This window comes from Natator depressus, chromosome 3 (assembly GCF_965152275.1).
Source record: "Natator depressus isolate rNatDep1 chromosome 3, rNatDep2.hap1, whole genome shotgun sequence".
Lineage (NCBI taxonomy): Eukaryota > Metazoa > Chordata > Testudines > Cheloniidae > Natator > Natator depressus.
In genome coordinates, this window is record NC_134236.1 from 48,999,484 (window position 1) to 49,023,156 (window position 23,673).

Genomic DNA, 23,673 nt, shown 5'->3' on the forward strand with positions numbered 1-23,673 from the left:
TCCCTTCTCATTTTCTGCTTCTCCATTAACCATACATTGATTTTTTTCCTCCTGCTTTGTGTCTAAAATGCCTTGATTCTTTTTGTTTTTAACTTGCTAGATTTTGCACTTGCATCCAAGTACAGATGAAGGAGAATCAGAGCCCAGTTTCTAAAATGAAATGTCACACCCCTCCACATAATTCCAGAAGATAGAGTATGGAAAGCACAGCTGCATTAAATACTTCAATACACTTGATTGTAATACAGTACACTTGAGCAGATTTTCTGCTTCAGTGAAGATTGGGAATTCATTATCATCACTGAAGCAGAGAGAGAATCTGAATGTACAATAATAAGTTTCACTTACTTTCTGTTCCTGTATCTGGGCCTTCACAACTTTGAACTCGGCAGATGGGGGCTTCTGATTGGCCACTAGATCTTCTGTATCAATGAGCCAGCTAAGCAGAGATTCAAGGGCATCCTGGAACCTTCCACAGCGGAGAAGAGCTTCTTGCAGCTGAGCAGCTCGTTGAGCAACCTGAAAGAAAGACAGAGAGAGTATTAATCACTTTTCCTTTTTTTCCCCTCCTACTTCTGCCAATTAACCGAGATTTGCAGAATGGCTGTCTTTATTACTGTAGTGTATTTTCATTTTTATACCTCTTCATCATTGTGCAGAAGTTAATTCACATTCATCGTTTTAAAATTCCACCACTGTAGTTATGAACTAGGGCACTTATCTCTTAGGCTGTGGTCTTCCATTTAAAGGCATGAGGTTGATTCCCAGTAAACTATATTATCCCAACAATGCAGTAGAAATAATACTCCTGTGTTGTACAGTTATGTTCTACAGTGATACTACGGTGAAATACAGTGGTGTGAAACATGCCTCTAGGAACTGTGTGTTTTACAAGGGCTTCCTTGTAACAGCACTCAGCCAAGGACCCAAATTGCACTCCACATTAGGGACAATTCTCCCTTCATAGTTTAAAAGGCATGAAAGTAGAAGACATAACCATGAACATCTGTTGCTCCACTGCATCAATGCTCCTGCGAGGTGAAGCCTGTGACAATGTGCATCTTTCCTGCCTCCCACGCCTGCCACATCCCATCCTCACCTGCTATCCAAGAACCTTTCACGGCATAGGAAAGACACAAGGGGGAAGTTGCTCCTCTGATCGGGGTAACTTACCATTCTTAAAGCACCATAAACCCTGATGCGCATTAAAGGGAACATGCCACTGACAACACATAGCTGAGCCCTATTGCCACTTAGTGCACTACTGGAAAATGCTCAGATACCCATGGTGAATACGAACATGATAGAAAAGACTCTCTGATACCACAGTGAATGTGAATACAGAAAGAATCATAGTGGATGAAGGAGAGAGAGAGAAGTGACTATAACGTGGTTGAGAAAAATCCATGTAGCTACCTTTCTCATGTATGTGTCTCACCTCCATCCCTTCTCCACACAACTTGAGCTATTAAACTCCTCCCTGCTCTGCATATGCAGAGGGGAGCAAAGAGTCCTGAGGGAACCTTTCCTGGTTAAGAATGCCAGGAATAAACCTACAGAAAAATGGACAGAACTGTAGAAATGACAACCATACTTTGGTAGCTATTGACACAAATATTTTAAAGAAAATTGCAAAGAAAGTTACTGTATTAAGGTAACAGAATCCATGACCATCATGAACATATTTTAATGTTCTGTATTTTGAAAGATGACACCAAATAAATAGAGGAAAATACAAAACAAGAAAGACAAACATTGATTTCGTGAAATGCAAAATAATAACCTTCTTATTGAGAGTCTTCCATCGGGTGTTAACATCTTCAAGGTCATGCTCAAGGTTCTCGGTGCTAGCATTTTTAGCAGCACTTTGAATAAGGCCTTGACCTAACCAATTTACCTCCTGTTGTTTAACTTGCAGAGGTTCAATCTCTTCTTTCTGGAATACCTGCAGGTGGAAAACCAAAGGCACATCTGAACTATTATGTTTGATAACACGTGGAATATAAGCAACTGTGATGTGGATATTAGAAGTAAAATCTTAGTACTGAAAACTAATATATAGCTATATAGCATTATTAAAAAGAAATGATATTTATTGAAGTAAAGAAAATCCTAAAAACAATCAATGCCATTAAAGTTGAAAAAAATATAAGCTGACAGTACACCACCAACCAACCAACTATAGTACTGTACCTCTAAAAACCAAATGCTGTATTTTGTTTAGAGGGAGATTTCATGTAAAACTAGGATGTGAGCAACCACCCTGGTTTGATTGCAGCTGGGACACTGGGACAAATTCAATCCTGGTATAAATAGTGCAACTTCCACAGTGCAAATGTGCCTGCCTTCATGAGGCATAATTAGAGTTGCCAGGCAACCAGTTTTCGACTGGAAAAAGGGACCCTAGCACTCCAGCCAGCACAGCTGACCGGGCTGCTAAAAGTCTGGTTGGCTGCAGCAGGACAGGCAGGCTCAGTGCCTGGTGGCTCAGTGCAATTTCTGGGAAGTGGCGGCATGACCCTCTGGCTCCTAGGTGCAGGGGCGGCCAGTGGGGCTCTACGCACTGCCCCCAGCGCCGCTCCGCAGCTCCCATTAGCTGAGAACTCCATAGCCAATGGGAGCTGTGGAGCTGCCGCTGGGGGTGGGGGACAGCGCACGGAGCTCTCCTGGCAGCCCCTCCATGTAGGAGCCAGAGGGACATGCTGCCGCTTCCTGGGAGCCGCACGGACCTCCTCCATCCCCAGGAAATGCCAGGGCCAACTGGAGCTCATACCCAAACCCCCTCCCATGCCCCAACCCCGTCCCAGCTCGGAACCCCCTCTGGCACCCAAACTCCTCCCAGAGCCCGCTCCCCGCACCCAACCCCCTGTCCCAGCCCTGAGCCCCCTTCCAAACTCCGAACCTACAGCCCCATCCACCAGCCCGGAGCCCCTTCCTGCATCCCCAACCCCTCATCCCCAGTCCCACCCCACAGCTTGCACCCCCAGCCAGAGCCCTCACCCCCTCCTACATCCCAATCCCCTGCCCCATCCCAGTGGTGAGAGAGGGTGGGGAAGAGCGAGCTATGGAAGGAGTGGGGATGGAGTGAGTGGCGGCGGGGCCTCGGATAAGGGGTGAGGCAAGGGCAAGGCCTTCGGGAAGGGCCAGGGCAGGAGGCGGGGCAAGGGTGTTCAGTTTTCTGCAATTAGAAAGTTGGCAACCCTAGGCATAATGTGGCCACTGTATGTAGTTCACATTAACACAGCTCAGGAGGAGAATAGAAAACTAGAGCACATACAAAGCAGGGCAACCAAACTGATACAAGAACTCCTGAGACAGTGGGAGATTCATCTAGAAAATAATAAAGCAGACTCAGAGAGAGAGAGAAACACAGTCCATAGATAAAGTGACAATGTAAAAGTATGTAAAGCAAGTAAAAGAATTGAAAACTAACAATATAGGGAGCAAAGGAGCAAACTGGGCGATGTCTCTGAACGTTGGACAAGGGGCACAGCCTAAAGTTAGGGAAGGAAACATTTTAGGTTAGGTTTTAGTAAACGCAAATGAGTTCTAGAATATGGAGGTGGGTGCACAGCACAACAGCAGATACCGATTACTATTAAGGCTGCGAGTTTGTCACGGAGGTCACGGATTCGTGACTTTCCATGATCTCCGTGACTTCTGCAGTGGCCAGTGCGCCTGGCTCAGGGGCAGCTCAGGCAGCCCCTGCACCAGGTGCACCGGCCACTGCTGGGGCAGTCTTGGGCCACCATCCCCGCCCCCTCTGTCTCCACCCAGAGCGCTGGCTTCGCAGCTCCTTATTGGCTGGGAACCAATGGGAGCTGCAGGGCGATGCCTGTAGGCGGAGGCAGCGCGCAGAGCTGCCTGGCCATGCCTCCGCAAAGGGGATGTCACCGCTTCCGGGAAGCCCCCCACGTAAGTGCCCCCAAGAGCCCACCTCACCTCACCCCGTCTCATGCCCCACCCCACTGTCCCCTCCCACACACAAACTCTGCTGCAGCTGGGGGGGAAAAGGCGTGGAGCCAAGTAGGGAGTCTGCCAGCCTCGCCAACCTTCCCCCAGCCCAGCGGGCTCCCAGGCCATGTGCTGCTGCCTGCATGCCCGCCCACCCGCCAGGCCGCCCTCCCACAGCACCCGCGGGGCCCCTGGCAGCCACCCCCACCCCCTGCAAGTTTTATTCACTGGTATTTTTACTAAAAGTCATAGACAGGTCATGGGCCGTGAATTTTTGTTTACTGCCCGTGACCTGTCCATGACTTTTACTAAAAATACTCGTGACTAAAACGTAGCCATAATTATTATATATTACAGGACAGTTCTGCAGATTGCATGGGCTCTACGTAATTCTCTCAGTTCTATTCTCTATGATTGTATTTAAGCTTTGCAGAACCAGACTATTATCATAGTGATGCCAGCGTAAATTCAGGCTAACTCAATTTATTTCAGTTGAATTACTCTGAAGTGACTCCAGTGTCAATGAGTTCAGAAACTGGCCAAAAGCCGCCAAATTAATTACACAGACAAGTGAAAAATAACGGATGAACAAACAATGGTAAAGAATGCTCAACTTTTGACCCTAAATCCTTTTATAGTGGCATTCAGCAACAGTATTGTTTTAGGTTTAGTGCTTTCAAAGCAACCTTCTTCGGCTGCCTGAAGAGCAGGAAGCTCTTTCAGCATACCAGTTACTCTCCTTTTCTGGCACTAAGAACCCTGTGGTAAATTATGTGTTTTAAAGATACAGATATCACGTGGTGCAGCAAATTTCTATGTGCTTGACATGCCACTGTAGAGGCTGCAGAAAATACACTGAGCACCTGGGAGAAAGCACTGGGGTTTATGCACACCTCGGGTTACCACCTTTGAAATGCAAAAATGCAAAAACCGTGGTATTGCCCCCCCCCACACACACACACAAGGCAAGCCCAATGCAACTTCAACCACAAGGCAACTCCAAGAGCCTCCCTTCAATAGCCACTTATATAATATCTAGAGATATAACACATATAGATAAGATTGACAAATTGCACGTCTCCTCACTTTCCCATGACACAAACCCTCTCTCACACACATGCAGGATGTGCTTGCGTGTTGGTGTGCAGACAGCTGCTGTATTTTTAACAGTTTTGATCTGTTATCACTTAACCTGTGAAGTAGGAGCACTGCAGCATCTTTAGCTGGACACAGAAACTTTTAACATTAGATATCCCAGTGTATTATGGTTATAATGCAAATCTTTAGACCCACGCAGATTAAGTTATAAAAAAACCCGGCAGATTAAATTATGTTTTTGGCAACTGGAAAAACCATAAAAAAAACCAGCCAGGTCAGTCCAATATCAGACAGTTGGTGGCCTACACTCACCTTCCAAGACCTTAATCACAAAGGACAAGCAAACTACAAACTTTGTACAGCAGTTTGGTGAATATTTACAACTAGCAACAAGCTTGCTGTTCCCATTTGCTGCAAGATAAGGGAAGTAGCAAGCATTTCTTCCTACTTTGGGATAATCACTATATATATATATATATATGTATATATAACGAGGACTTCCTTTATATTCCAAAACTCCTTATCTTTCAAAGGCAATGCACTAGAACGGATGGCTGAGCCTTTTGCCTTAACCTGTCCTTTAAAAACATATACACTGTTTACAAAGAGAAGCTTAAAATAAATTAAAATGATCTTTGAGGGTAATTTACCAGAATGGTTCAGCAACAAACCCTGAAATAGTTCAAACATCAAGCAGAGTGGGCAGAAAAAGATTACAGACTTGACAAACACCCCTTACTTATTACAAAGCTTTACTCTTTACTTGCTCTCCTCATTCACCACTTAGAAAATGTTATAAGATCTTGTGCTTGTAAAACACTACTGGAACTTCAGATCCGCTTTTTGGCATGCAGCTTCAGGAAAAAGGGCTTCAGTACATGCAACAAATCTCTAATCTATGTAGTTTGGAAACCACACTAATCTGATACCATTATTTGTACCTTTATGAGTAAGACTGGTCAAGTTGAATAAATCAGGCAGAACTGTCACTGCATAGCATTGCCTTTAACCACAATTTGTGTAAAAACTGAATGGTAACATCAGTGAACAGTGGAAGCATTCCAAATGAAGAGTAACAAACACCATCTGGACAATAATAGCCATGCACCAAACAGCTGGAAGAAATCATCCCTGTCAGAAACTGCCCCTCATTCTTTTACTAAAGTGAGCATCTCACCAGTTTCTGACATCTTGTAACGTGTTAGGCAAATTATGCTAGTAACCTGATTTTCTTAGTAAATAAAAAATAAAATTCTAGATGCATTAATAATTCATAATCAGAAACTCTACCAGTCACTTTGATGATAACAAAACAAACAGCTTTTGGCTTTTGCTGCAATGATTCCAAGACCCTTTTGTTTTGAATTACCTTATTAGACAACAGACCATTGCAGACTGTATCCAAGGTTTCCATGTGGGTTCCTGTAGTCCAGACATTCCTTTTCATTCTCATTGGGTTAGCTTGTGGACAGTTTATGGTATTATCTAACTCCAGTTCCTGAGCAGAAAATGTTGTTTCCATTGAATCTGTATGTGTTATACTAGATTCCTCTGTATCAGACAAAATCTCATATTTTGCTAAATCTATGTTGCTAGCATTAACAGCAATACTTGCATAATACATGCTTAAATGCTGAGGTGCATCATCCACACAGTCCCCCTCTATCATTGTGACATGTGTTTTCATTTCTTCAGCTTCACACTCATTTTCCACCTTTCCTTTGTCTGCGGTAAAATGGTTTTCTCCATGACCTTCGAGATGTTCTGCATCTGACATGATGTTCTCTTTCAAAGAACTCTGTGAGTAACAACATTTGGTCCCTGTCTCCTCATTTTCACATTTGTGAGGACTATTTTGCACTATTTTTTCTGTTTGTGAAACATTATGTAAAGTTAATCTGCAGCTCTCTTCAATAGGGGCACTACTGCAATCAAGCAATGGGATGTGCTGTTCACTACTGGAAATAGCAGGAAAAAATTGTCTAAATTGACCTACTACATGGATATATTCTGCAGAAGGTATACTTCTGACTTGACTTTGCTCTCCTGCAAATAATGGATCTTGTTTTTCTTCTCTTTCTGTTGGAGGGCTGCATAGACCAGAGTCATCCTCTTCTGAGGTGAGGGAATTAGTACCCCATTTGCACTTGCCTGCTTTTGCTATATCTGATCTATCAGCAGTTTCAACAAATGAGCATTCACTCTTATTTGCACAGTCTGCAAAATTGGGTGGAACAAACATTCTCCATGATCTCCTATGTTCTTTCTTTTCTGTGTGAGATTTTGTTTTGGGTAATCCAGCCGTTCGAATTATGTCACTATTCAGTTTAAGTGCATCAAATATCATTTTTTCATCTAATTTGTTAATTTCGCGTCCTCTGAGCTCAAATACACTGGAAGAAGTAAGGGCACCATTGGGGCACAAAGTACTAATATCCAGTGTTCTATGACTATATGGTAAAGTCCGATCTGTGAAATGTCTTGAGGAGAGGCTGCCTTTGGAGCCTGAATCAATCTGTTCATTAAGTCTCACTGTGTCATAGATTGACCTCTGAGGAACGTAACAGTCTTCAATATTTAGATCTTCATCTTCTTCACCCTTCCCTACACAAGGAGGATTCTGACGTAAACAGTCTGGCCTGCTAAGCGGCTTCCCCATTTTGAAAGTATTTACAGAAATATACTACTATGCCTCTGCTTTCAGGAAGTGTGACATATAATGAAAAACATTACTGAACTGAACAACTACAGTCAACTTGCCGTTAGCATATATACAAAATCTACATCATAATTTATGAGGTGGTTAAGGTCATAATCAGTGCAAAAGCAACTATAACTTTACCAGGCTGTGATTTATTTAATTTTTATTCCTAAAATATAAAGTGCTTTTGTAAGTAAGGAGCAGAAGTCTGTCAATATAACAACAAAACAAAGCAAAAACCCAACAGTGTCTCAAATTCGCAAAACATTCCATAGAACTTTTCATTTCTTTTTGCAGGTCGAAATTTGTATCTTAAATCTCCAGATTAAGCCTTCCAAATGAATAAGCATTATAGTAGGCAGCACATTATCCTTTTTAGGTGACCGATTAACTATAATCCATTTAAATCGTTTGCAGAATTCCATCTCCCTTTATAAATAAGACATGGTGCAGAAGCTTCAAAAGAAAGAACCCACAGTAGTTGTGTACAGTTTAGACCAAGGCACAAAGAAAATCTTCAGGGAAAAATAAGTTAAATCCAGAATACTAAGAATAGTAAAACAGTCCTTTACTTTTTTTGGCAGTAGCTATAAATAACCTTAATCTGAAAGGCAGTGTATTTTCTTCTTGTACTAAGTTTCTTTGTGGCGTATTCAGAAGTTCCATAGAAAAACAGTTTTCTAGGTAGTCAGGCGAATGCAATCAAACAGTCCTTTAAACTAATAATTAGAAAAGCAAATTTTGTTAATTCATTTTCAAAATATCCTCCTGGAAAGTTGTTATCCTGTTTAAGGCAACTGCAGCGCAGAATAACTACAGCATTTCTTTTCCTAAGGCACAGCAGATTTATGTTCCGTTTAAATTCAGCAAGACTTAACTATAAACCGTAGTTGGCAGACTGTGGTCACCGTTTTGTCTTCATTTTGAAGTGCAGCTGTAGAGAAGAAGGCATAAAAGGAAATCCAACAATGAACGCCTGCATGTACCATCCAGTGTAGCTGATAAGCTTTCCAGCTCTCCCTGGTTTCTTACGAACTGACAGGCATCCTACCAACACGGAGCTTAAAGAAACACCCTTTTTTTCTTTAGGCAACATCTGCTACTATCCCATTCGTTCTCAGAATATTACTCTGGCCAAGCATTAGTAGGTGCCTGACCTCTTAGCTCTACCCCCTTATGTTTTCTGCCCCACATGACTTAACTTCTTAGTCATCTTTTCACTTTTACCATTTGTCTTGTCTCTGAAACAGACTGAGCTGTTTCAGTGGGAGGAACCTCCAGACTCAACATACCAAACTATAACAAACTAGCTGGTGATGACATCATGTAAATTAGAATGCATTCTTTAATTGTGGAGGACCTGGTTTTGCTTATGAAACACTGTTAATTAACTCAAAATGTTGAAACTGACAAGGCACAGCTTAGCTAGGTAACCTAACACCACACATACCAAATTTCCAGAACATTTTTTCAAACAGCCAGAAACAGCACTATTTTGCTTAATTATATAAATACAATCCAGTGCAGTATGTTGAATTAACAGAAATCTAACCTCTCATTTGTTCATCAAGGATTTCTGGTGATGATATGCATAATTTTTAAGCACAGTCTGCAGTTCAACACACAGCCCAATAGTGTCATCTTTTAAAGGGATACTGTTATGTTAAAAATTAAATCTTTATATGTGTCTTTCTCTGTTTTACTTATAAAATCTGAAATTATAACAAAAAATTTATAAAAAATCAAGTTTGACTTTATTTAGTCTGTCTGTATAGTTTTTATATTTCACTCAAACTGGAAAATAGAAATAAATCAGCATCAATTTCAGCTTTGTTTCTATTCATTTTCACTTTCTAACTCTCCTACAATTGCACAGTGTTGCAATGTCTGAGTTGCAAATACTATATGGGGAACTTTTAAGTCCGAACAAAAAAAAGCCTATTTCTATTGAAACTAAAATAAAAAATAGTGAAAATGTTTGTTTTAATATTAGGGTCCTGATTCCCAAAGAGTTAAACAGGAATTAAAGGAAATCCTACATTTTGTGTCTAAACTACCTGACAATGTCAATTTAAAACAAATGTAAATCCAAAGTGGTTGGAGACTGGCACATAACACACTGATTAAAGAGGTTATGTACAAGATGCTTCTTCATTAGCACTAATTTGCATACTATTATTGACCAGGGCCCTGTACTGCTCTTGATATTTGGTATCAACTTTAGTGAGAGTTTTAATCATAGATTAAGGGCAGCATATGGCATTTGGTATTGAAACTTAACAGTGAACTGTTGAATAAAAATCTACCAAAGTTGTATTAAATAAGCAGTGAACAGGAAATAAAAACAGTACATAAATTTTTGTTATAAGGGCATTTTAAAAATAAGAAAAAAAAATGTCATAAAGATATGTATCAGCTATCTACCAAAAGGTAAAAGGGTATGAAACAAATTCTGTCCTTTTTCTTTCATACATTTTGCCTTTTTTTGGTAAGTACAGCTATCACAGAAAATAAAGTCTCCAGTGCCCATAAAATTAAACACTGCCATGACATATTAAATTATGTCAAAGAGAGATTAATCTTAAAACTGGAGTTTCAGATTTATCTAAATTAGAAAAATGTAACCTGCATGGTTACTCTTCTGACGTCCCACCAATAGTGTGTATTCCCACCCAGACCAACCACAAACAAAATCCCACTGAATTCAAAGGAAAAGGTACCGTTTGTAAAAGGGCAGAATCAGAACTGGAATTTCCAAGTTTTGATTTTTCAATGGAAAAAATAGGAATACTTTTTGTGAACATTTTTGTAAAAGGTTTTCCCATTTTTGACCAGGTAAAATGAAGACCTTTTTTGAATAACTTACATCCATAAGTATTAGTTCCTTTCTCATGTTGTTGTTTTTAGAAAATTGGATTGATTAGTAATCAATTAATTACCCTATTTTCTTTGTTTACCATATGTTGTAAAGAGAGGTCAACCTTATGAAAGGGATCTAAGATGTTTTATACAATATTTGCAAATCAGTACGTTAAAAAAATCCTAGATTTTAACTGTTTAGTTAAATATATGAAAATAAACCTCAGATTCTTGAGTAAACACTATCTTGCTTCAATGTCATAGGGAACACAGTCGACACAACCACCATAAACCAATTAAACTCTTAGTTCAAGCTCATCAACAAGAGTATTCAGCAAGGTTACGACTTCTATGAAGTCCAGTTAGAAACCACCCTTTTCTAGGCACACTGTGCAAATATGAAGGAAAACCTTTAAGAGCTGCAGCTACTATTGTTTTTGGGGATGGGGAAAGGGAGGGGAAGAACCATCCACTGATGAAAGCTAACAACAATTCTAGGTATTTTCAATGGAAAGTAGGGAAGGTTTGTTAATTAAATTAATGAAGCATTTTGGAAAGATTTTGAGGAGTGAAATAATTTGATGGTTCTCTGAATGAGGTTTTTGTTTTTTTAGATGGCACCTAGCTACGAATTCAGATCTAAATGCTAGAAGTTCTGGGTGATCCCAAAGCCAGGAGGTTGGTTTAGGCTCATCTTTAAAGTTTTTTTGTTTTGTTTTTAAAGAAAACAGAAAGTAGAATCAGCGTAAACAGCAAGTCCACCTACTGGAATTCCCTTTTGTTTCAGATCCATTCATTGCATCCTTTATTTGAAACAAAAATCTGTGACAAAGCTGAATGAAACAAATGCCATAAAACACAAAATGACAGCTACTGTAAGAGATTAAAACAGCTTCGAACAGAAACACCAAATTGTTGTTGCTTTTTTAATCACTTTTCTCTGAATACCAACAGGAATCTTCTTTGCCTGTTTTACTGTCACTGGGCCAAATTCTGCTCTCAGTTACACTGATGTAAGTCCAAGATAACTCTCTCCTGGTTTATTCTGTGAAGCAGCAATTCTGGTACTCCAGAATGAACTCCACTAGACTTTACAAAACTGCCATACAGAAAGCAAATCTTTCACCCAAAATGTAAACATTTCACATTAAAAGAAAGCAATAAACTACATGATTTCAAGTTAATGCAAGCCATACTTCCATTTGCTAGTGGCGGTTAAAGTTGGTGGTACCCATTTTGGATATCACACTACACAGTGACTGAAACAAGCAGATTATCAAGAGGAAATACAAATACGAGTCACTTCACCTATAAGTTTTTCTTTAACAATTGTGAATTTTAATATCAGATATCAGAAAGTATCACAAAGCTCTATTCTTTACTTGCAAAAGTTGGCCAAACCACAGAAGCACCTTTTGGCCCATTCTGCAAGATCCTTCCATCAAGAGCATAAGGAGTGAATGAGTCTATCCACACAGAAGCAAATTTCTGTCCACCACAGAAGCTAAAGCCATGAAGAACGAGACTGTGGTTTTGCAGCCACAGCTGCACTTCAGAGGAGGTGACGAGATGTGGATGTGCCTGAAAGCGCACCACCATTCAAAGCAGCTGCTGCTGGAGCCATTCTGCCTATGGATTGCTGAGTCAGGGAGAACAGCCCTATGGGAACCTGGTGAGGACAACCAAGTACATCATCAATTGTAATGGTGCTGCCTACATAGCCCACAGTGCCAGCCCTAAATATTACCGGGTGTGAAAGGGGACTTGGGCATGGCTATACCTTTACCCCTACCCTGCCCAGTCAGGTTCATGTAACCCTGCTCCCACTCCTGCTGGACACCGGGGCACCAGACTCAGCAGCCTTCTTTCCACAAGAGGAGCAACAGCAGCAGTCAGGAGGAGCTTGCAGGAACAGACTAGAAATCTCCAGGCCTATGGGGCTTTTTCCTCGAAGCACCAAGGAAGCCTTCTTGTTCCTGCTTCCTCTTGCCCCAGACCAGAACCAGAAGGTCCTGCCCTGGGCATCAAGCTGAACAGCTTCCCATTTCCTATTCAAAATTCATAGGTGTAACCCCACCAGCAGTATGAAGGAGCTTGCAAAAAGGGCAGAACCTTTGGAAATCCTCCCAAACTGCTGAAAACTTTATAGTTTTTGAACACAATTTTTCAGTGTTTGGTTTTCAGACATAAAATCAAAAAAATCTGACAGAAGCAGACACCCACTTTCTGCAAAACATTTTGTTTACTCAAGGATTCAGTTTTCCAATAACAAAATCAAAATCAAAAATTTTGATCAAAAATTTTAAACCAATCCTAATCTTCATTCAGGTCTGTAATTTAGGTTTATTTTTCTTATTATTTACTAATGCCACTACTAATGCCTCTCCTACCAGTGCAACCCTTCAACTGCCCAGCTTCACTCTCCCTGCCCATTCTTCTTACCCTCCTTTCTCCCTTTTCCCTTGTTCATTTCCTCTCCCCTCAAATTTCCTAATCCCCGCACTCGTGCTCACCTCTTATTCCCATAATCCCTTAGTCTTTTCCACAACTCTTCACTCCCACTTCAATGCTAATGTGTGCCCACCCAAAACCAACTAACAAACATAAAACTAATTGTTATAAGTAAAATATACAAGCTTACATATCAAATTTTAGCTTATATCTCTGTGTGTATTTGTGCCAGCTATCATGCTGAGCAGATACTTTATTTTCTACTTCTTTATCACACTTTTTCAGTTTACAAGCTGTTCAGGGCAGGGACTCTGTCTTCCCACAGGTCTGTATAGTGTCTCTGGAGTGTGGAATGCTCCAGGCTGCATTAGCCTGTTGCTTCTTCCTCTCAGGGAGTAGAAGCACTGGCATTTAGGCTGCACCCTGAAGGTGAAGGAGATTGCTTGGGCCTACCTATCATACACCTGTGCAAGAGCAGCTATAAAGTGGTCCAAAGCTGCTACAGTTGCTCTACAAGGATATCTGCTGTTCCACTGTAGTGGTGTTGAGCCCACTGGCCCAGAGGTGTAAAAATGACACAAGGCATACAGGAGTGCAAAAAACAAGACCTGGAGTACTATCTTCTAGCTCCCTTCTTTCTGCACGTTAGATTGCCTCCACATGAAGGCCCTGCTTGTTCAGAGTTGTACCACAGGGTGTAAACTTTTTGTGGTTAAAGAGACCTGGAGCCATTTAAATGGCGACCACTTTTGAAAGTTGCAGAGATATAGGAATATCATATAGATCAGCGGTTCTCAACTGGGGGTCCGTGGCCCCCTGGGGGACCTCAAGCCGTTTCAGGGCGGCTGTGGGACCCTGCAGCTGGAACCCAGAGCCTGAGCCTCGCCCCCGCGGGCCCCTCCCCGGAAGCCCCGGCGCCCCCATCACGGTACTGAAGCCAGGAGTCCTGGCGCCCCCCACCGCACGGTTAAAGCCGGGAACCACGAGGCTGAGCCCCAAGCACTGGTTGCCCCTCCTCCTGCAATGCCAAAGGGGAGCAGTCCTGAGGGCAGTTCCGCACACCCCTACTTTCTCCTCTCCCTGCCCCCAGGGCCCCGCCCTTTGGCCAGGTCAGAGGCCAGAAGCCGGAGTCTGCAGTGCAGGCAGCTGCTGCTCTGGCTCCTGCCATGGAGCAGGCAGCCTGGTTGTGGCTGCTCCTCAGCTCACACAGCCGGTAAGAGCCACCCAGGCAGGGGGACCCAGCACTGTGGCCGGCAGAGCCCTCGGGGAGCAGTAACCACAGGGGAGCCCTCCTGGTGCACAGCCCATGGCTACCCCTCTGCCCATACACATCCCCTAGCTACCCCCTTCCTGCACCCTGAGCTACCCCCTGCCCATACACAGCCCCTTGCTACCCCTTCCCTGCACCCTGAGCTACCCCCTGCCTGCACACAGCCCCTAGCTACCCAGTCCCTGCAACCTGAGCTAATCCCCTGCCCGCACACATCCCCTAGCTACCCAGTCCCTGCACCCTGAGCTACCCACTGCCTGCACACAGCCCCTAGCTACCTCTCTGCCCGTACACATTCCCTAACTACCCCTCCGTGCACCCTGAGCTATCTCCCTGCCCGCACACAGCCCCTAGCTACCCCCTCCCTGCACCTTGACTACCCCTCTGCCCATACACATCCCCTAGCTACTCCCTCCCTGTAACCTGAGCTATCCCCTGCCCACGCACAGCTCCTAGCTACCCATCTGCCCACACAAATCCCCTAGCTACTCACTCCCTGAAACCTGAGCTAACCCCCTGCCTGCACACAGCCCCTAGCTACTCCCTCCTTGCACCCTGAGCGACCTCCTGCCCACTCACAGCTCCTAGCTACCCCTTCCCTGTACCTTGAGCTACCCCCGCCCACTCACAGCCCCTACACTTACCCCTTCCCCGTACCCTGAGTGATTTTCAAACTTTTCAAGCTGAACCCCCCACCGCACACATCCCAGACAGGCTGGGTGGTCTGCTAAGGTGAGTCAGGGGGTGGAGGTGGCGCTGCCACCCTGGACCCTGCCGTGTGGAGCTCGCCCAACCACCACCAGCCTCTGTCCCCCCAAAATAGAAGTCAAACTATGCCTATGCCTGAGGGCCCAACCCTGTCCCGGAGCCCCCCGTTTCCTCCATCCTACGCTGGGCCCTGGAGTTTTTATAGCATGTTGATGGGGGCCTCGGAAAGAAAAAGGTTGAGAACCCCTGATATAGATCACAAATCATAGCCCCAGTTCAACTGCACCAATCTAAGCCATGGCAATTACAGCGCAATCCTTTTGCTTATTGTTTTCCAAGTGTTTTACTAACCCTGTTCAAAGAGAAGCAATTTGTTTCTGTTTCTAAATTGATATATACTGGTCATTTCAGAGTTGCAAACAATTTTAATCCTAACAATCTGCTAGAATGTTTTCACAATATAACTATTATTTCAACACTTTTGTATGCATTTATACATTTTGAAAGATCAGCATAGTTCATAGAAGATAAAGTAATTCAACAGTAAAACTGAAACTCTCATACTATGGATGTAAAATGAATCCGGTTTTATATCCTGACAGTCTTGTTCAGTCCAAACAAGCAAAAAAGCACCCTCTGCTGGGAAAGGTGTACAATTACTTTTCTTCAATTCTAGTTCTCTTTTTGACAATACGACTTAGTTCATGTTATAGAGGACTGTTTTATGATAAAATAAACTAGAGCAAGCAAGGCAAACATAAGTCATACAAACTGTGCAGTCAATACTGGATTGAATTTGAAACCATATGTTGCAAAGCTAAACAGAAAATTCAGAATGTTGCCATACTGCCACTAGAAAATATATGACCTTTTAAAACACTGTTTATAAATATATGATTAATATAATGTTCTGTAGCCATGTTTTTCCAAGGGTGCCCACTTTTATCCAACTACGTGAGTGCTGAAATATCATTTGCTGAAGTTTAATAATAATAATATTTTATGTACCACCTTTCATCACAAAGCACTTCACAATTTATATACATGCAACATCACTGAAATGCAGCTTTTTCTGACCTGGACAACAGCCACCAATGAGAACACAGTACAACTATACATAGTAGTGGGGAAGGGAATTTTGGATAAGGACTTCAAGATAAACACCTTAATTTTATGGGAAGAAAATGAGATTTTAATGACATTTCCTGAATTAATTTACACAAGATTCCAACTTAGTGCTGGCTAGAGTGGTGGATGTGGTTTGCAGATGTTTGCAGAAGAGAAGAGGATGTCAGTAGAGCCTAGCTGGAGGGACAGTTGGAGTGAAAGGCTGGAACTGAGGACAGAATGTGCTTAACTGTACTACTGTGACTAGTCCCACTCAAGTGATGAGACTACTCATGACAGTAAAGCTGAGCACACGCATGTTTGTAGGACTGGAACTAACTGCAGCCATGGGGGAGGCAGTGGGTCCATGTGATGTATGGGTAAGTCTAGTGAAGCACCTACCTGGAGATTGTGTGGAGGTCAGTAAGATAAAGCCTCTTAGGGAGGTGAGGTGGGTGGGTTGCATGGATAGGGAAATAGGGATAGTGAGGATCACTGGAGCCTGGAGAAAGAACGGATCAGGGAACAGGAGTTGGCATGCGGGAATGGCAAGCTGGGCTGCAGGGGGATGAGAGTTCACCAAGATGTGCCAAAGAGGAAAGGCAGGACCCGAGGACGGACAGAAACAGCAGCTCCGGGGCATAGTGATGGGACTGACATGGAGTAGGAAGATTTCTCCTTCGAGCTCCAATCTTAAAACAACCCCTTTCACAACATTAAATGAAGGATTACAGAGTGTTCTACTCAGAAATTGTTTTGTAGTACAGTACTCTAATAATAAGAAAGTGTTCTTCTTACCTTGAATATATTCAGCTGTTGATTAATAATGTCTGTTTCCATTCCAACAGGACCCTGAGATTCTTCATGTTCTTCAGCTCCCCCAAGCAAGCTGGAAAATTCTTTTAACTTACTATAAAACTCTTCAATACGACTAATAATTCCTTCCACTTGTTCCTCTCTGGCTTTTGCTCTGTCCAATAACTTATTGCATTGTTTACTTAAAGCCTCTAAGTCCCTTTTAATACCAACTAGATCAGGAGACGCTTCAGTGGCTAACATCATTTTACAGGTTTTATTGGCATTTTCATTACTTGTTATAAGATCTTCCAGCTTTTTGAGGAAATTGTTGATATCCTCTCTTTGTGACCGCAGAGTGTCTAGATCTCTTCCTGCTGGAGCCATGCTATCGAGCTCATCATCAAACTCTGCAAACTGAGAAAACATCTCTCTGATGTTGTTTTGGAAATGGCCAATTCCCTGAAGTTTGGTCTCTAAGAATGAACACTTGCCTTCAACCTGCTGGCTGACTGTACTGTATTCTTGCTCTAAAGACTCAGCTTGCAACAAGAGGTCAGAAACACCTTCTGAGTTGGATGCTTCTACAACCAGTTCCTGGGCAAGTTTTTTTGCCAAGTCCACATGAGGCTTTAAAGTATGAAGTGTTTTCTGCTGGCTCTGCAACATTGTCAAGTGTTTGTTACTACAAGCCTGGGGTCCAAGAGCATCATGAGCTCCCAGGTGCTCTTTGGCACATTTAAGTTGCCTTTGGGTTTCCCTGGATGATTCCTGAAACTCTTTTAGCCTTTGTGCCATGTTTTCCAAGGACTCCCTCTTACTATGTAATTGTTCTGTGACCATATCCACTTTCTGGTTCAGTGCCACTTTCTCTTCTGCAATGCTTTCTTTATCTATTTGACTGGCATTGAGCAAACTGTCAGCTGCATTATTTAATAATTCCACCATGCCATGGTGTTTGTCCAAGTCCTTTTGCCAGGCCTTCACCTGAGCAATAGAATTCTCTATTTCGACAGGATCTATGACAATCTTTACTTCAGACAGGTTGTTTTGGCACTTCTCTATCCAGGGCTGCAGGGTTTCTACATGTTCTTTGTACTTGAGGGCCTTCTCCAGACAATTATTTAACTTATCTTGTCTTTCTCTTATTTGCTTATTCATTTCATCCCAGTTATTTTTGAGCATGCCAAGCTGAGATTGCAACTCTGCTCTGTCAGCTCCTTGAGTCTTCTGTAGGAGAGTTTCACCTTCTGCAACAATTTTTTCATAGGAACTAATCTGGTCAGACAAGGTCTGCTTAAAATCTTTCTGCTCGCCAATTAATGACTGCAAGGACTCAAGCTTGGCCGATATAGGGTGAGCCTGGTTCAGTTCTTCTTTCTTTTTGTCCAGCCAGGTCTGAAAGTCCTTAGACATTTGTTGGAACTGATGAGAAGTAGCATATGCTGATTGAAGTTGCTGAACATGACTAGCTGCAAGAAACAAAGTAATATACAGTGTCATTTTTACAACTAGCTACTGACCAAAATTGTGGTGAGTAATTTCTAACCAAAAGAAAATATTTTTGTTCTGAGTAATATATATTTATAGTACTTTGCCCAATTTATTTTATTACACATCATTCTTCATTAGAAATTGCTGGTTAATACGGAGACTCAAATTTCAGACAAAATAGTGTATAGGATAATAAAATGTCTCATTATCAGAAATAAACTCCAGAGGAGTGGATCTCAGCCGAGGTCTGAGGCCACCATGATGCAGAGAGTTCTGCAGAGACAATCATGGCAACCAAGGCCCCTACCAAGGGGTAACTAAGCCTAAGGAGTGCATCAAAACCTGGCAAGGTATCTGAGCCCCACTGATGATCATGCTTCAGAGAGTTTAAGGCCAATAAAGACCATTAGATCATCTAGTTGGACCTCTGGTATATCACAGGCCATTACATATCACCCTGATACTCCTGTATTGATTTATATTTAACTAAAGCATAACTTGTGTTTGGCTAATGTTCTGAACATATGCAGAATCTACTGTGAATAGCATCTCATTCTGGTGATTCAAGTTGGCGGAGCTGGGTTTGCAGGCAGAGATTTAAAAAATACAACTATTGGTTCCCCTGCACCTCAGTTTGGCCCCCTGAAGATCCAGGGTATTGTTTTAGCTTCTTATAGACACAGGAACAAGCTACAAAGTTTGGATCCAAAACACGGGGCGGCTGGTTGTATTTAGGAATATGGCTCAGGCTCATTTTGGTAAACACAAGATATTTTTAAATGACCAGAAAACTTTAACCATTAGTGCTTTGCTTTATTTCTACATTACTTTCTTCCCCCTTAATACTAACCTGCTTTCTGCTCAATATCCGTAAATGGTTTTAAGATGCCTTCCAATTGCCTAATAAGTTCAGCTTTCAAGTACTCTTCTCCAACCAGCGCTGACAGCTCCTCACAAAGGGCCTGAGCCACTTTTATATTTTTCATTTCCTGTTCTATTTCCTGCTTCATTTCTCTAGCCATTTCCAACTGCTGTTTCACAGCATCAGGGTGTGTACGCACAGCCAGGGTGCTGCTCAGTTTATTATCCAAGGCACTTAGCTTATCAGACAGGCTTCTTAGAAGGCTTTGATACTCTTTGCTTTTGACAATGGCTTGGTCAATTTGACCACATCTGTCACTCAGTTGTCCTGTTAGACCGTCCCATTTTTGTGCCACAGCAGCCAGTTGCTTTTTCACGATTTCATGAGAGGGAGGATGTTCGCCTGGTCTCTTCAGTATCCCCTGACCAGCTGTGGTTAACTGTTCATACTGAGGCTTTCTGGTATCAAACTCTTTAAGCAGAATCTGAGGAGAGAGTAAATAAAGATTCATTAATTTCAGAAAAAAGAAAAGGAGGACTTGTGGCACCTCAGAGACTAACAAATTTATTTGAGCAGAAGCTTTCGTGAGCTACAGCTCACTTCATCGGATGCATCACGAAAGCTCATGCTCAAATAAATTGGTTAGTCTCTAAGGTGCCACAAGTCCTCCTTTTCTTTTTGTGAATACAGACTAACACGGCTGCTACTCTGAAACCTGTCATTAACTTCAGAAAATGTTAAGTAAAAACCTCTGCAACCAAACTAAATTTGTTTTCATTAACAGTAGCTAGTGTGCATTATTAAGCCACAAGTCTCCCAATTTAAAGAGCAAGTGAATTAATTTCTAATACACACCATGGAAGTGTTGCTTTACCAGTATTACATCAAGGGAATCGACGGGGCAGCCAATTCTGTCGCTAGAGAGAGGAAACTTTCAGGAGTTATAGAAAAAAATAAGGCACATTTTCATAGTCTACCTCCTTACGAAATGGGAGTTCAATCAGCAGACACAAACACTGAAGTTTGTTAATATTATAGAAATTAAGGAACAGTACCAAGTAAAATAATCAGCATTTTGTTTCAAACGGTGTTTTCTTTCCCAGGCAGTTTTGAAATTTGTCCTAACATCAAAGTAGGTGTATAGTAACATAATACTGGAATATATTCTTTGAGCACAGAGAACATTTGAATTGATTCACAGAAGTACTGAATGTGTATTGTAAGATTTATTAAAGGTTATATCTGTGGCTCTTAGTATTAATTTTTTTGGCAATAAGTCACAATGCTTAGAGAAGAAGGGACATATATGACAGTTTCATTTTACAGATATTGCAAACCTTTCCTTTTGAAGGCATATCAGGCTCAACTTTTAATGACTGTTAAGTGATACCTAATAGACTCATGCTGGCTGTCTAGATTTTTAATTTTTGTTGTTTGTTTACAGACTGACTAATTTTTTTCATAAAGGTATAACAAGAAAGTTCATTTTTTAAACTCTCTTCTAATCACTGATAACTTACATGGAAATGTCAGTTTCAATCACATTTTGTGCAAAATAGGATTATAACATCTCCTCATGGGTTAGATTAACTGGCAGGAACAGCAATGTTTTGAATCAAAATTCTTAGCTTCTGCTACTTTGTGTGAAGAAGGAAAAGGAGTACTTGTGGCACCTTAGAGTCTCTAAGGTGCCACAAATACTCCTTTTCTTTTTGCGGATACAGACTAACACAGCTGTTACTCTGTCCTTTGTGTGATTTAACTTTGATTTCTTTTTACTGGTGTATGCAGTCACATTTCACTCTATTTCTGTAACTAGAGGATTTTCCCTATACTTTCTCTTCCTTCTTTGTTTCTCAGTGTGTAAATTATAACTGCCTTTTCTCAGTCCTGCATTTTACTTGTTTTCAAATGTTTATTAGCTACAGGCACAATCAAAGGGACAAAACCTCAAAAGAGCACTTTCTAAACAATATAAATTTTGTAAGAGAACTGGTCATAAAAAGTTATTAGCTACTTACACACTCAAATTAATAAAACTTCAAAAGACCATTTGACAACAGTATGGTTAAACCACAACATGGTTAAAACAGAAACGTTTATTTGAGGCTCAGTATTATCAGGTATCTCCCTAGGGATAAGTTCTGCACATTTTTTACATCTTTTGATCTTTCTTTGTTCTTTTGGGGTTTTTTTGTTTTTGTTTGTTGTCTTTCTATGTGTGTGTGTGTGTGTGTGTGTGTGAATACTGTAGACATCTGAACTAAATTAGTTACAATATTTACTGTTGTTTTTGTTTGTTGTCTGTGTGTATGTGTGTGAATATTGTAGCCATCTGAACTAAGTTAGTTATGATGTTTACTGATAATTTGTTGTAACAAACTTCTGCTGTGGTGTACACTAAGTTCAAATGAAAAGCACCTTAGCAAAGGGATCAGAAAATGTTATTCACTTAACATATATTAGCAACCAAAACTCACCTGGACCTGCTGCTTCTGTGTATTCAGCATATTTGGGTCAATTGACAGTGGTCCAAGCACACTGATCATGAGCTCCTTCTCGATAAGCCACTGCTTTAACTGAGCTTCTGTTGTCTGGAACTGGGTCAGGTAATTTGAGGACTCTTCGAGATTTTGTCGTCTGTCAGCTGTAACCTGATTGAGTTCTTTCCATTTGGAATCTATCATAAAATAGTGATAATTTTAATAACATATTGCATGTATGTCTGTAAGATATAAGATTGTATATAAAATAGATAAACAGTTCTTTCTAATAACACTACCATGCTTTGTGCATATTAACACCAGATTCCTTGGTGCAATGACTCAGAATATACAATATATTTGCACTCTTCTTTGATTAGACCCATAGTGTATACCTCAATGTAAGCCCTCTGATTAATTTAGTTATGTGGCGAATTTTCAGCACAGTAAATATACATGTATTTGCAGGACTAAGTCACCATCCCATCAAATAAATCCAAGAGCTCAAATTTAGACTTAAATATTAACATTTTCAAAAGCACCTACGTGACCTAAAAGCCGAAGTCCCATTTTTAAAGTGTGAGTCACCTGGGAGCCTATGTCCCCATTGAAAGTCAATGAGACTTAAGAGCCAAAGTGCCTAAGTGACTTTTGAAAACTGGACTTACCGTAAGTTCCTCAGTCACTTAGGTGTTTTTGAAAATGTTACCCTTAGACTTTCTTCTTAAACAGAGATGAGCTAGCTAGGTAAGACAGATGGATATAAATGCTCCTTTGAACTTTTTATTACTAACTTCTGAATTACACTGCAATTGAAGTAAAACAATATAGGTACTATATTTCTGCAGAAATCATTACAGTAACTCCTTGCTTAACGTTGTAGTTATGTTCTTTAAAAATGCGACTTTAAGCCAAACAATGTTAAGCGAATACAATCTCCCCATAAGAATTAATGTAAATGGGGGGATTAGGTTCCAGGGACATTTTTTTTGCCAGACAAAAGACATTATATACATATATAGTAAAAGTTTTAAACGATTTTAAACAAACAATGTAATACAGGTATAAGTTTTAAACAATTTTAAACAATTTAATACTGTACTCAGCAATAATGATTGTGAAATGTGGGTGAGGTGGTGGAGTCAGAGGGTGGAAGAGGGTGGATCATCCAGGTGCTCCTCTTGCTGAAGTTTCCCAACTTGAAAAAACACACCTAGAGATTGTTATTTTGCTTTCCTTTTTTTCCCCCCCCTTGGTAAATTTCTTTATAGCAGTTCATTACATGACAAACTCCCCTAATCACGTTAGAGCTGCGTTCCCTGTTAGGATCGTCATAACTAAGGTTTTGCAAGCCAGCTGCAATCATTTGGAAAGCTTCAGAAAGGTGTTTGGGAGTCGAATTTCGATGGGTTGGTCTTCTTTTACTTCTTGGCCCGCTTCTTCCATTGCTCTCATCACCTCTAGTTCCATCAGATCTTCATTGGTTAGTTCTTCTCCGTGTGATTGCAGAAGTTGTGTAACGTCAGCTTCTTCCACCTCAACAAAACCTGCTTTTTTGGCCAAGCTGAGGATATCTTTCTTCATAGCGGGGACAACATCTTTAAATCCTTTTAAGTCATTGACACATTCATGCCACGGCTTCCCCCACACACTGTTCATGCGTGCCTGAGTGACTTCAGCCCAGGACTCACCGAAGTTACCAATGGACTTGTGGATGTTGTAGCCATGCCAAAATTGCTGAATTGTAGGCATGCCTTCCCCATTGGTGCCTCTGAGAAGCTGGTCAAAAGTACAGCGTAAGTAATAAGCCTTAAACGCAACAATGGCTCCTTGGTCCATGGGTTGGATGAGTGATGTGGTGTTAGGTGGCAGAAAGACACTTTTGACATTT

At 41.4% G+C, this 23,673-nt stretch overlaps 1 protein-coding gene across 16 annotated transcripts in view; it reads right to left on the reverse strand.

Moving 5' to 3' along the window:
• DST (dystonin) overlaps window positions 1-23,673 on the reverse strand; it is a 460,168-nt gene that overhangs the window by 82,475 nt on the left and 354,020 nt on the right. For all 16 annotated transcript variants that reach the window (XM_074947869.1, XM_074947855.1, XM_074947860.1 and 13 more), the window contains 5 exons: window positions 21,780-21,979; window positions 19,288-19,783; window positions 16,947-18,415; window positions 1,784-1,945; window positions 349-519 (listed from right to left, as the gene is read on the reverse strand). In XM_074947869.1, the coding sequence (XP_074803970.1) occupies window positions 349-519; window positions 1,784-1,945; window positions 16,947-18,415; window positions 19,288-19,783; window positions 21,780-21,979 (2,498 nt within the window). The remainder of the gene's footprint in view (window positions 1-348; window positions 520-1,783; window positions 1,946-16,946; window positions 18,416-19,287; window positions 19,784-21,779; window positions 21,980-23,673) is intronic.